This window comes from Hyla sarda, chromosome 13 (assembly GCF_029499605.1).
Source record: "Hyla sarda isolate aHylSar1 chromosome 13, aHylSar1.hap1, whole genome shotgun sequence".
In the NCBI taxonomy this organism is placed as follows: Eukaryota; Metazoa; Chordata; class Amphibia; order Anura; family Hylidae; genus Hyla; species Hyla sarda.
This window is the reverse complement of record NC_079201.1, coordinates 2611447-2625269: the sequence shown is the minus strand read 5'-3', so window position 1 is coordinate 2625269 and position 13823 is coordinate 2611447. Positions and strand designations below refer to the sequence as shown.

The window sequence follows — 13823 nt, the reverse complement described above, 5'->3', positions numbered from 1 at the left end:
ATGTACCTGCAACTATCACCTTCTCATTGTTTTTATCAGAGGTCTGGAGGACGCCATTAATCCAGCTGAGCTGAGCCGCGCTGATCCCTCCATTAAACTGCACAAACCGAGTTTCCGAGAGACCTAAAACATAAAAAAGGAGAACTATTACCCTAACGACACCCACAGTCCTCACAGTTACACCATTCATCTTATATCTAGAACACTGAGTAAACATCCACAGAGCAAGGAAAAAAGTAAGTGAACCTCTTTAACCCCTTAAGGACGCAGGACGTAAATGTACGTCCTGGTGAGGTGGTACTTAACGCACCAGGACGTACATTTACGTCCTGTGCATAACCGCGGGCATCGGAGCGATACCCGTGTCATGCGCGGATGATCCCGGCTGCTGATCGCAGCCAGGGACCCGCCGGCAATGGCCGACGCCCGCGATCTCGCAGGCGTCCGCCATTAACCCCTCAGGTGCCGGGATCAATACAGATCCCGGCATCTGCGGCAGTTCGCGATTTAAATGAACGATCGGATCGCCCGCAGCGCTGCTGCGGGGATCCGATCATTCAGAACGCCGGACGGAGGTCCCCTCTCCTTCCTCCGTCCGGCTCCCGGCGTCTCCTGCTCTGGTCTGTGATCGAGCAGACCAGAGCAGAAGATGACCGATAATACTGATCTGTTCTATGTCCTATACATAGAACAGATCAGTATTAGCAATCATGGTATTGCTATGAATAGTCCACTATGGGGACTATTCAAGTGTAAAAAAAAATGTAAAAGTAAAAGTAAAAAAAAAGTGAAAAATCCCCTCCCCCAATAAAAAAGTAAAACGTCCGTTTTTTCCTATTTTACCCCCAAAAAGCGTAAAAAACATTTTTTATAGACATATTTGGTATCGCCGCGTGCGTAAATGTCCGAACTATTAAAATAAAATGTTAATGATCCCGAACGGTGAACGGAAAAAAAAAAAAAAAAGTCCAAAATTCCTACTTTTTAATACATTTTATTAAAAAAAAAAATTATAAAAAATGTATAAAAAGTTTTTTATATGCAAATGTGGTATCAAAAAAAAGTACAGATCATGGAGCAAAAAATGAGCCCCCATACCGCCGCTTATACGGAAAAATAAAAAAGTTATAGGTCATCAAAATAAAGGGATTATAAACGTACTAATTTGGTTAAAAAGTTTGTGATTTTTTTTAAGCGCAACAATAATATAAAAGTATGTAATAATGGGTATCATTTTAATCGTATTGACCCTCAGAATAAAGAACACACGTCATTTTTACCATAAATTGTACGGCGTGAAAACAAAACCTTCCAAATTAAGCAAAATTGCATTTTTCGTTTTAATTTCCCCACAAAAATAGTGTTTTTTGGTTGCGCCATACATTTTATGATATAATGATGTCATTACAAAGGACAACTGGTCGCGCAAAAAACAAGCCCTCATACTAGTCTGTGGATGAAAATATAAAAGAGTTATGATTTTTAGAAGGCGAGGAGGAAAAAATGAAAACGTAAAAATTAAATTGTCTGAGGAGATGTGCAGGGTTCACACGGGCTGGACTCATGAGACTCAGGGACAAAAAGTCTAGTTCAGAGACGAAAGACTAATGTGAACTGTGCCTCTATGTCCATGCCCTTCACAAGTGTTACGTTATGCGCTCCGGCCGCAAACGCTGGCTGTGAGCGCATGGTCCCTTTACCTGCTGCTGCCGGCGGGGCTGGGACTCGCATCGTGGGATACGCCTGCATGCGAGCCCCAGTCCGTCACTCACCTGGTGCTTCTCCTGCCCCCGTCTGTCTGCTCCTAGGGGATGGGGACACGCGCGCTGGAGCTTTAAGATTAAAAGGGCCAGTGCGCTAATTTGTGTAATTCACCTGTGGCTCATTCATAAATTCCTCCACCCTCCTCACTTCCCTGCCGGATCTTTGTTGCCTTATGCCTGAGAGAAAGCATTCCTGAGAGTTGCCCTACCGTGTATCTGATCTTTTGCTCTGTGACTTGACATTGCTCTTCTGCCGCCTGCCTACTGACCTCCTGCTTCGTTCTGACTACGCTACTTTGCCGCCTGCCTTAACCTTCTGCTATCCTGACTACAAGCTGCTTTATCCCTCCTGTGCCTCACATCTCCTCAGCCGCCTGGGTGGTTGAGCCGTGCAATGGGTAGAGACCTGGGTGCCACCTGCCGCAGCAAGTCCATCCCACTTTGTGGCGGGCTCTGGTGACAACCAGCGGCACCTTAGACTTCACTCCCTGGTACGGTCAGAGTCATCTGCCACACAGGTCCAGCAAATCCACATCCACCGGAGTTCCTGTCTTCTGAAACGTGAGTGTTACAACAAGAGGTGTTATAGAGACACTTAGGGCAGGAGAAGCCAACAAAAGCTGCAGACCAGGGCCGCACGATCTGGGGAAAATGTGCGATTGTGATAAGAGGTAAATATTGTGATAATTAAGGAAAGTTAACCGTCCTCCGTGTTATACCCCTTAGGGGTATATGATGGAAATCAATGCAAGAATATTATGTAAAAAAAGGAAAAAATGTATTTACTCCAAAATCTCGATAAACATGTAATATAATATTTTACGCAGGGCCCTTGCGTGATAAAACAATGTAACAGTATAGACACAAACATTCATAAAAATATACATTCAAGGTGTCCACAGGAGATATGTGGATATAGTGGCCCTCATTTACTATTCTAAACCCGACTTCTTTTGTCTGTTTTTTTTGGCGCATCTTTATCTGCGACATGTCGCAGACATCGTGCGCCAGTCTGCGACACGATGCAACATTTTTTCCCGACGGACCCGATGTGGATTCTCCCAAACCCGAAAAAGGGGCGTAACCCGACATTTCGGAGCTTTCCCACGTATTTATAAAGGTTTCCAACCCGAATTTGTTGAATTGTTGTGGATTTTTTCCCGAAAACCAACAAAACCCAGTGCGACAAACAGGATGCGACATAATAATAATAATAATAATAATAAATACCAGGGGAAAAAAGCAGTCGGGTAAGAAAGCAAGATAGACTTGCAACCCGATTTTCTAAGTAAATGAGGGACAGTGTGTCCACCTAAAAATATATATATGTAGATATGTGGATATAGTGTGTCCACCTAAAAATGGAAGCTTCCCCTAAAAGGAGAACAACTGGAGTAATCCACCTAAGGATAAATGGCTCAAGTCTATGAAACAGAGTTTTGGTCACTCAATGTTAATAGCAGGTTATAAAAGTACAGTCACAAGTTATCAGGAGTTATTATAGCATCCAGTCCTGTATTGATATCAGAGGAACAACACCAGTATCCACTATTTCACTCGCTGTATAGATGGAAGAGAAAATCACAAGTCTATAGACAGGAACGATACAGTTTTGGCACTATGTGCCACTTACCCCTCCACGCCAGAGTTAAAGGTCTTGTAATGGAGCTCTAACCAGCAGTAGTTGGTTCGCAAGCAGCCGTGCAACTCCCGGTGTCTCACGTCTCCCGGCGTCTCTGTTGTGCCTTGCGGCTGTGAGCTGGTGAGCCGGTGACTGTGGTCAGCTGATTGCAGGTCAGCTGACCGGGATGTGCCGTTGGATGGGAGAGTGATCGTTCTGTCAGGTGGGAGTGGCTTGTGGTTAGCGGTGATGGTCTCCAGTAGCAACGGACCTCAGCAGTGGAAAGCTGGAACTGGTGGGTAGATATAACTTTCCTTCTGGCAAGAACTCTGATAGTTTCGATGGAGAGAGTGATTAACTCTCGGCGTTCCAATTGGGCAACCAGCGTGGAAACGCACAATGTGAACAATGTTCATATGCTCAAAGCAGTAGCGGATAGATTTCACCAAACACGTTTTGGGGTATTAGAAATGAAGTCAGAACCCCTTCCTCAGTGGTGCATAAATGAAGGTCTAACATGGCATACATTTTATATCCTCCTTAATTGGTAAGATTTACATTTGCATAAGTAATTCCCCAAAAATGGTAGGGATTCAGGAAAGAAGTAAAATGAGGAAAAAGGATTATCCACAGGTTATTCCTATGTGGAATTTAGAAGGTGTGAACATTGCCCTTGAACATCTGATACATTTTGGAAGGGCAATGTTCACACCTTCTTAGTTCCACATAGGAATAACCTGTGGATAATCCTTTTTCCTCATTTTACTTCTTTCCTGAATCCCTACCATTTTTTGGGAATTACTTATGCAAATGTAAATCTGACCAATTAAGGAGGATATAAAATGTATGCCATGTTAGACCTTCATTTATGCACCACTGAGGAAGGGGTTCTGACTTAATTTCTAATTCCCCGAAAAGCGTTTGAAATATATCCTCTACTGCTTTGAGCATATGAACATTGTTCACATTGTGCGTTTCCACGCTGGTTGCCAAATTGGAACGCCGAGAGTTAATCACTCTCTCCATCGACCTTATCAGAGTTCTGGCCAGAAGAAAATTATATCTACCCACCAGTTCCAGCTTTCCACTACCGAGGTCCGTTCCTACTGGAGACCGTCACCGCTAACCACAAGCCACTCCCACCTGACAGAACGATCACTCTCCCATCTAACGGCACATCCCGGTCAGCTGACCTGCAATCAGCTGACCACAGTCACCGGAAGCTCACCAGCTCACAGCCGCAAGGCACAACAGAGACGCCGGGAGGTGGATTACTCCAGCTGTTCTTTTAGGGGAAGATTCCATTTTTTAGGTGGACACACTATCTCCACATATCTCCTTGAATGCATATTTTTATGAATGTTTGTGTCTATACTGTTACATTGTTTTATCACGCAAGGGCCCTGCGTAAAATATTATATTACATGTTTATCGAGATTTTGGAGTAAATCAATTTTTTCCTTTTTTTTACATAATATTCTTGCATTGATTTCCATCATATACCCCTAAGGGGTATAACACTGAGGACTGTGAACTTTCCTTAATTATTTCTTTAAATATTTTTTCCCTCTTGGGTGAGAGGGTCACAGTTAACCTCGTGTTGTGTGTTTGTGAGCTCCACTTCCCTATATTTATATTAAATATTGTGATAATACAGGTAAATATTGTGATAAGGAGGTAAATATTGTGATTATAGAGGTAAATATTGTGATAATACAGGTAAATGTGATTATAGAGGTAAATATTGTGATAGTAGAGGTAAATATCATAATTATAGCAAGTAAATATCATGATCATAGAGGTAAATATTGTGATAATACAGGTAAATAATGTGATTATAGAGGTAAATATTGTGATAGAGGTAAATATAGTGATTATAGCAGGTAAATATCATGATTATAGAGGTAAATATCATGATCATAGAGGTAAATATTGTGATTATAGAGGTAAATATCGTGTTTATAGCAGGTAAATATTGTGATATAATAAATAAATGGTAAAATCCACACATCTATCCCCCCATTTTACATCTCCCCCATTTCATGTCCATGCAACATGTCGCATCCCCCCATATGATGTCCACTCCCCCATGTAACCTCTCCCCCATTAATGTTGTGTCAGGGTGCGGAGAAAACAAAAATAACCCTGATGCTCCCCTAGCGCCGGCCCGGGCCCTGTAGGTCTGCTGCAGATCCCATTCTGCTGTCTTATAGGACATTCCTGCTCAGCCAATCACCGTCCTGACACCTGACACTGCTGCGACCACTGATTGGCTGAGTGGGAAAGGTTTTTCCAACTTCCAGCTGTACTGGAACAGAATGGTGATCATGGAAAGAGACCGTGGATGAAGGCAGTGCTGGCCAAAAACCATGGCGGCCCATCTGTCACGATACTGGTGGATACTGCTGGAGACCAATGACAGAGACTAGGCCAAAATGCAGGAAGGAGACTTGCACAGGAGTAGCAGGAAGATAAGCAGAGATCCAGGCAAAGTATCAGGAGGAGACTTGATAATCCGTCAACAGGTACACAAGGTTAGCAGGGTAAACTGCAAGTGGAGGAACAGACCCGAGAGCAAGTTCCAGCCTAGAGGACTGTACAAGCAGGAACACAGACACAATACTCAAGCACTGAGCAACAGGCCTGAGGGGTTTATATATCAGACAGGAAGTAAGATGGCACCCAGCTGAGACACAATCCACCATGTCGAGTACATATGTCTATGTAAAAATGGTAATTGGTTCTGGGGCCTTGGAACCATTGTATGTTGAATACATATCTCTATGGGAAACTGCTAATTGGTTCTGGGATGACCATTGTATGTGGAGTGTATGGGGAGTGTTTAACAAACCAGGGTGCCTCCAGCTGTTGCACAACTACAACTCCCAGCATGCATGTAAAGCCATTGACTGTCTGGGCATGCTGGGAGTTATAGTTTTGTAACAGCTGGAGGCACACTGATAGGGAAACATTGATGTATGGGGTGTATAGTGTGTCTATGTATTGTATGTGATGTGTGACATCGCATTCAGTACTGTACAGTTCTTTATATACCTTCAGGGGGACAGAATGTCCTCCATTACCATCCTGCCGACTACAGCTCTATAGGAAAGGAAGGGGAGGGCAGCCAGCAGCTCATTGGATGCCTGCAGCAAGATGCTGCAGGCTATTGGCTATGGCTGCACTGGGGGGGCGGGGCTTACACGGAGCTCACAGTGGAAGCCTGTATGAGTTATCAGGACAGCATGTGAGTAACAGGAGGCAGAACGGGGCACACGGGCACATTAAACAACTATCTGTCAGTTGCTGAAGTTGTCAGCGCTGTCAGATAGCTGTTTGTATGATGGCCCCGACACACAGCAGCATCATATGTCGATGCTGCCTTCAACATACGATGGGCTTTGAGAGGCCATCATATGTTGAAATGATCATATGTCGGGGCCATCATAAGTCGGGGGGTCACTGTACAATGACTAAAAGGGAAGCTGCCCCCACAAGGTGGCACCACAGAGCTACTGTGCAGAATGGAATAGTCCTCAAGGAAGGAATTTCTCCTCTACGTTGTGCAAATCTAATTTGTAACTACAGGAACGTTATAGGGAAGGTAATCGCTGCTAAAAAGGGGAATACAGTTTATCAAATTCAAGGGTTCACTTTTTCTCCCTGCACTGTGGATGTTAAGTCAACGTGCTTAATAAAAAAAAACATAAATGGTACAGCTGTCTGTGCGGAATTAGTTACATTGTATTTGACTTAAAACCCATTGTGAATTGTGATTGTTTTCTATTAGTGAACACTTTTTTCCCTGCACTGTAGATGTTTACATAATATGAGAATGTGCATTTTCTGAAGAAATCTGGGTTGCAGCTGTATAAAAAAAAAGTGACAACTGCATAATCCTGAGAAACTGGCACAGCTCCGCCCATTGGACACTGAACTGCGCTGTACTCCAGTTAAAGGCCCCTCCCTGTAAGAGCTATTACACATTTCGGAGCCGATATTGATGCCTCTAGGTGATGTCTCCACCACAGACAGCTACTACTAAGGAATCTCCAGATTCAGTCACATCACCCCGATAACCCCCCCCCCCCAGTTCCCCACACGATACCTGTTGGACTGTTCTTGTCCTCGTTCGGATTCTTCTGTCTCAGCAGCTTTGAGGACTTCAAGTACTTATCGCTGGACGGATCTCGGCCAATGACGCTGAAGTCATAAGAGTCAATTAGAAGCAGTCGAAATTTGGGGTAAGGACTGAAGTGATAGGCGTAAAACAAGTCCAGGGGGTCTGCGCCATCTTCAGGGGATGTCGTCGATGTACCCTGCAGCCTGGAGCTGTTCAGTCTGGACTCCATTAACTGCTTCCGGCTGAAGTTGTAGAACTCGTGGTTCCCCCAGATGTGGTGCACAGGGGTCTTCAGTCTGTCCATCTCTGTCAGGACCTTTTCTAGCGACGCCTCGGACGACTTGTACGTGACGTTATAACCGTCTATGATGTCCCCCAGCTGGAGGATGAACTGGGGGGCCACGCGCTCTGCCGCCCACTCCCGCATGGCTCCTTGAAGCAATGACAGACTGTTTCTGTAGTACCTCATCCTGGTCTTGGTGAAGTTGTAGCCATTGTCAATGTCGGCATACTGGATATCGGCGATGACGCCAAACGTGAATAAGGGGTTCTTCATGTCTTCGCTCACGAGGGGCTCAACTTCTGAAATACAACATTCACAGAAGGGTCAATTACTAAGATTTAACAAGGGTCAATACCACCTATATGGGGGATGCAAGCCGGGGGTCCCGAGCCCACAGACTGCATGCCTCCCCCCCTCCCTCCCCAAGGAGCTCTTGTGATCAATCAGACGTATCAGACGTGCTGCGTAACCTACTGCTGTGCGAGTAATATGCCAGTATAATTCCCACTGTGCCAGTAATATACCAGTATTATACCCACTGTGCCAGTGATATACCACCAGTATAATGCCTGCTATGCCAGTAATACACCAGTATAATGCCTGCTGTGCCAGTAATATACCAGTATAATGCCTGCTGTGCCAGTAATATACCAGTATAATGCCTGCTGTGCCAGTAATATACCAGTATAATGCCTGCTGTGCCAGTAATATACCAGTATTATGCCTGCTGTGCCAGTAATATACCAGTATAATGCCTGCTGTGCCAGTAATATACCAGTATTATGCCTGCTGTGCCAGTAATACACCAGTATTATGCCTGCTGTGCCAGTAATATACCAGTATAATGCCTGCTGTCCCAGTAATATACCACCAGTATAATGCCTGCTGTGCCAGTAATATACCAGTATAATGCCCGCTGTGCCAGTAATATACCAGTATAATGCCTGCTGTGCCAGTAATATACCAGTATAATGCCTGCTGTGCCAGTAATATGCCAGTATAATGCCTGCTGTGCCAGTATAATGCCTGCTGTGCCAGTAATATGCCAGTATAATGCCTGCTGTGCCAGTAATATACCAGTATAATGCCTGCTGTGCCAGTAATATACCAGTATAATGCCCGCTGTGCCAGTAATATACCAGTATAATGCCTGCTGTGCCAGTAATATACCAGTATAATGCCTGCTGTGCCAGTAATATACCAGTATAATGCCCGCTGTGCCAGTAATATACCAGTATAATGCCTGCTGTGCCAGAAATATGCCAGTATAATGCCTGCTGTGCTACTAATATACCAGTATAATGCCTGCTGTGCCAGTAATATACCAGTATAATGCCCGATGTGCCACTAATATACCAGTATAATGCCTGCTGTGCCAGTAATATACCAGTATAATGCCTGCTGTGCTAGTAATATACCAGTATTATGCCTGCTGTGCCAGTAATATACCAGTATAATACCTGCTGTGCCAGTAATATACCAGTATTATACCCACTGTGCCAGTGATATACCACCAGTATAATGCCTGCTGTACCAGTAATATACCAGTATAATGCCTGCTGTGCCAGTAATATACCAGTATAATGCCTGCTGTGCCAGTAATATACCAGTATAATGCCTGCTGTGCCAGTAATATACCAGTATAATGCCCGCTGTGCCAGTAATATACCAGTATAATGCCCACTGTGCCAGTAATATACCAGTATAATGCCCGCTGTGCCAGTAATATACCAGTATTATGCCCGCTGTGCCAGTAATATACCAGTATAATGCCCGCTGTGCCAGTAATATACCAGTATAATGCCCGCTGTGCCAGTACTATACCAGTATAATGCCCGCTGTGCCAGTAATGTACCAGTATAATGCCTGCTGTGCCAGTAATACACCAGTATAATGCCTGCTGTGCCAGTAATACACCAGTATAATGCCTGCTGTGCCAGTAATATACCAGTATAATGCCTGTTGTGCCAGTAATATACCAGTATTATACCCGCTGTGCCAGTAATACACCAGTATAATGCCTGCAGTGCCAGTAATATACCAGTATAATGCCTGCTGTGCCAGTAATATGCCAGTATAATGCCTGCTGTGCCAGTAATATGCCAGTATAATGCCTGCTGTGCCAGTAATATGCCAGTATAATGCCTGCTGTGCCAGTAATATACCAGTATAATGCCTGCTGTGCCAGTAATATACCAGTATAATGCCCGCTGTGCCAGTAATATACCAGTATAATGCCTGCTGTGCCAGTAATATACCAGTATAATGCCTGCTGTGCCAGTAATATACCAGTATAATGCCCGCTGTGCCAGTAATATACCAGTATTATGCCTGCTGTGCCCGTAATTTACCAGTATTATGCCTGCTGTGCCAGTAATGTACCAGTATAATGCCTGCTGTGCCAGTAATATACCAGTATAATGCCTGCTGTGCCAGTAATATAACAGTATAATGCCTGCTGTGCCAGAAATATGCCAGTATAATGCCTGCTGTGCTACTAATATACCAGTATAATGCCTGCTGTGCCAGTAATATACCAGTATAATGCCCGATGTGCCACTAATATACCAGTATAATGCCTGCTGTGCCAGTAATATACCAGTATAATGCCTGCTGTGCTAGTAATATACCAGTATTATGCCTGCTGTGCCAGTAATATACCAGTATAATACCTGCTGTGCCAGTAATATACCAGTATTATACCAACTGTGCCAGTGATATACCACCAGTATAATGCCTGCTGTACCAGTAATATACCAGTATAATGCCTGCTGTGCCAGTAATATACCAGTATAATGCCTGCTGTGCCAGTAATATACCAGTATAATGCCCGCTGTGCCAGTAATATACCAGTATAATGCCCGCTGTGCCAGTAATATACCAGTATAATGCCCGCTGTGCCAGTAATATACCAGTATTATGCCCGCTGTGCCAGTAATATACCAGTATAATGCCCGCTGTGCCAGTAATATACCAGTATAATGCCCGCTGTGCCAGTACTATACCAGTATAATGCCCGCTGTGCCAGTAATGTACCAGTATAATGCCTGCTGTGCCAGTAATACACCAGTATAATGCCTGCTGTGCCAGTAATACACCAGTATAATGCCTGCTGTGCCAGTAATATACCAGTATAATGCCTGTTGTGCCAGTAATATACCAGTATAATGCCCGCTGTGCCAGTAATATACCAGTATAATGCCTGCTGTGCCAGTAATACACCAGTATTATGCCTGCTGTGCCAGTAATATACCAGTATTATGCCTGCTGTGCCAGTAATACACCAGTATAATGCCTGCAGTGCCAGTAATATACCAGTATAATGCCTGCTGTGCAAGTAATATACCAGTATAATGCCCGCTGTGCCAGTAATATACCAGTATTATGCCTGCTGTGCCAGTAATATACCAGTATAATTCCCACTGTGCCAGAAATATACCAGTATTATACCCGCTGTGCCAGTGATATACCACCAGTATAATGCCTGCTGTACCAGTAATACACCAGTATAATGCCTGCTGTGCCAGTAATATACCAGTATAATGCCTGTTGTGCCAGTAATACACCAGTATAATGCCTGCTGTGCCAGTAATACACCAGTATAATGCCTGCTGTGCCAGTAATATGCCAGTATAATGCCTGCTGTGCCAGTAATATACCAGTATAATGCCCGCTGTGCCAGTAATATACCAGTATAATGCCTGCTGTGCCAGTAATATACCAGTATAATGCCCGCTGTGCCAGTAATATACCAGTATAATGCCTGTTGTGCCAGTAATATACCAGTATAATGCCTGCTGTGCCAGTAATATACCAGTATAATGCCCGCTGTGCTACTAATATACCAGTATAATGCCTGCTGTGCCAGTAATATACCAGTATAATGCCTGCTGTGCCAGTAATATACCAGTATAATGCCCGCTGTGCCAGTAATATACCAGTATTATGCCTGCTGTGCCAGTAATATACCAGTATAATGCCTGCTGTGCCAGTAATATACCAGTATTATGCCTGCTGTGCCAGTAATATACCAGTATAATGCCTGCTGTGCCAGTAATATACCAGTATTATACCCACTGTGCCAGTGATATACCACCAGTATAATGCCTGCTGTACCAGTAATATACCAGTATAATGCCTGCTGTGCCCGTAATACACCAGTATAATGCCTGCTGTGCCAGTAATATACCAGTATAATGCCCGCTGTGCTACTAATATACCAGTATAATGCCTGCTGTGCCAGTAATATACCAGTATAATGCCTGCTGTGCCAGTAATATACCAGTATAATACCTGCTGTGCCAGTAATATACCAGTATTATACCCACTGTGCCAGTGATATACCACCAGTATAATGCCTGCTGTACCAGTAATATACCAGTATAATGCCTGCTGTGCCCGTAATACACCAGTATAATGCCTGCTGTGCCAGTAATATACCAGTATAATGCCTGCTGTGCCAGTAATATACCAGTATAATGCCCACTGTGCCAGTAATATACCAGTATAATGCCCGCTGTGCCAGTAATATACCAGTATAATGCCCGCTGTACCAGTAATATACCAGTATAATGCCTGCTGTACCAGTAATATACCAGTATAATGCCTGCTGTGCCAGTAATACACCAGTATAATGCCTGCTGTGCCAGTAATATACCAGTATTATGCCTGCTGTGCCCGTAATATACCAGTATTATGCCTGCTGTGCCAGTAATATACCAGTATAATGCCTGCTGTGCCCGTAATATACCAGTATAATGCCTGCTGTGCCAGTAATATACCAGTATAATGCCTGCTGTGCCCGTAATATACCAGTATTATGCCTGCTGTGCCACTAATATACCAGTATAATGCCCGCTGTGCCAGTAATATACCAGTATAATGACCGCTGTGCCAGTAATATACCAGTATAATGCCTGCTGTGCCAGTAATGTACCAGTATAATGCCCGCTGTGCCAGTAATATACCAGTATAATGCCCGCTGTGCCAGTAATATACCAGTATAATGCCTGCTGTGCCACTAATATACCAGTATAATGCCTGTTGTGCCAGTAATACACCAGTATTATGCCCGCTGTGCCAGTAATATACCAGTATAATGCCCGCTGTGCCAGTAATATACCAGTATGCCTGCTGTGCCAGTAATATACCAGTATTATGCCTGCTGTGCCAGTAATATACCAGTATAATGCCTGTTGTGCCAGTAATATACCAGTATAATGCCTGCTGTGCCAGTAATACACCAGTATAATGCCTGCTGTGCCAGTAATATACCAGTATTATGCCTGCTGTGCCAGTAATATACCAGTATTATGCCTGTTGTGCCAGTAATATACCAGTATTATGCCTGCTGTGCCAGTAATACACCAGTATTATGCCTGCTGTGCCAGTAATACACCAGTATAATGCCTGCTGTACCAGTAATATACCAGTATAATGCCTGCTGTGCCAGTAATATACCAGTATAATGCCCGCTGTGCCAGTAATACACCAGTATTATGCCCGCTGTGCCAGTAACACACCAGTATTATGCCCGCTGTGCCAGTAATATACCAGTATAATGCCCGCTGTGCCAGTAATATACCAGTATAATGCCCGCTGTCCCAGTAATATACCAGTATAATGCCTGCTGTGCCAGTAATATACCAGTATAATGCCTGCTGTGCCAGTAATATACCAGTATAATGCCTGCTGTGCCAGTAATATACCAGTATAATGCCCGCTGTGCCAGTAATATACCAGTATTATACCTGCTGTACCAGTAATATACCAGTATAATGCCTGCTGTGCCAGTAATATACCAGTATAATGCCCGCTGTGCCAGTAATATACCAGTATTATACCTGCTGTGCCAGTAATATACCAGTATAATGCCCGCTGTGCCAGTAATACACCAGTATAATGCCTGCTGTGCCAGTAATATACCAGTATAATGCCTGCTGTGCCAGTAATATACCAGTATAATGCCTGCTGTGCCAGTAATATACCAGTATAATGCCCGCTGTGCCAGTAATATACCAGTATAATGCCTGC

General features: G+C 44.0%; 2 protein-coding genes across 6 annotated transcripts in view; one reads left to right on the top strand and one right to left on the bottom strand.

Moving 5' to 3' along the window:
• Positions 1–13823, top strand: part of TMEM220 (transmembrane protein 220) — a 108687-nt gene that overhangs the window by 53533 nt on the left and 41331 nt on the right. The gene's annotated exons all lie outside the window — the stretch shown is intronic.
• ADPRM (ADP-ribose/CDP-alcohol diphosphatase, manganese dependent) overlaps positions 1–13823 on the bottom strand; it is a 62717-nt gene that overhangs the window by 28000 nt on the left and 20894 nt on the right. For 4 of the 5 annotated variants that reach the window (XM_056549505.1, XM_056549502.1, XM_056549501.1 and 1 more), the window contains exons 2-3: positions 7493–8089; positions 7–123 (exon numbers count right to left, since the gene is read on the bottom strand). In XM_056549505.1, coding sequence (XP_056405480.1) covers positions 7–123; positions 7493–8063 — 688 coding nt within the window. In that variant the 5' untranslated portion in view covers positions 8064–8089. The remainder of the gene's footprint in view (positions 1–6; positions 124–7492; positions 8090–13823) is intronic. The other variant, XM_056549503.1, reaches the window with a different exon arrangement.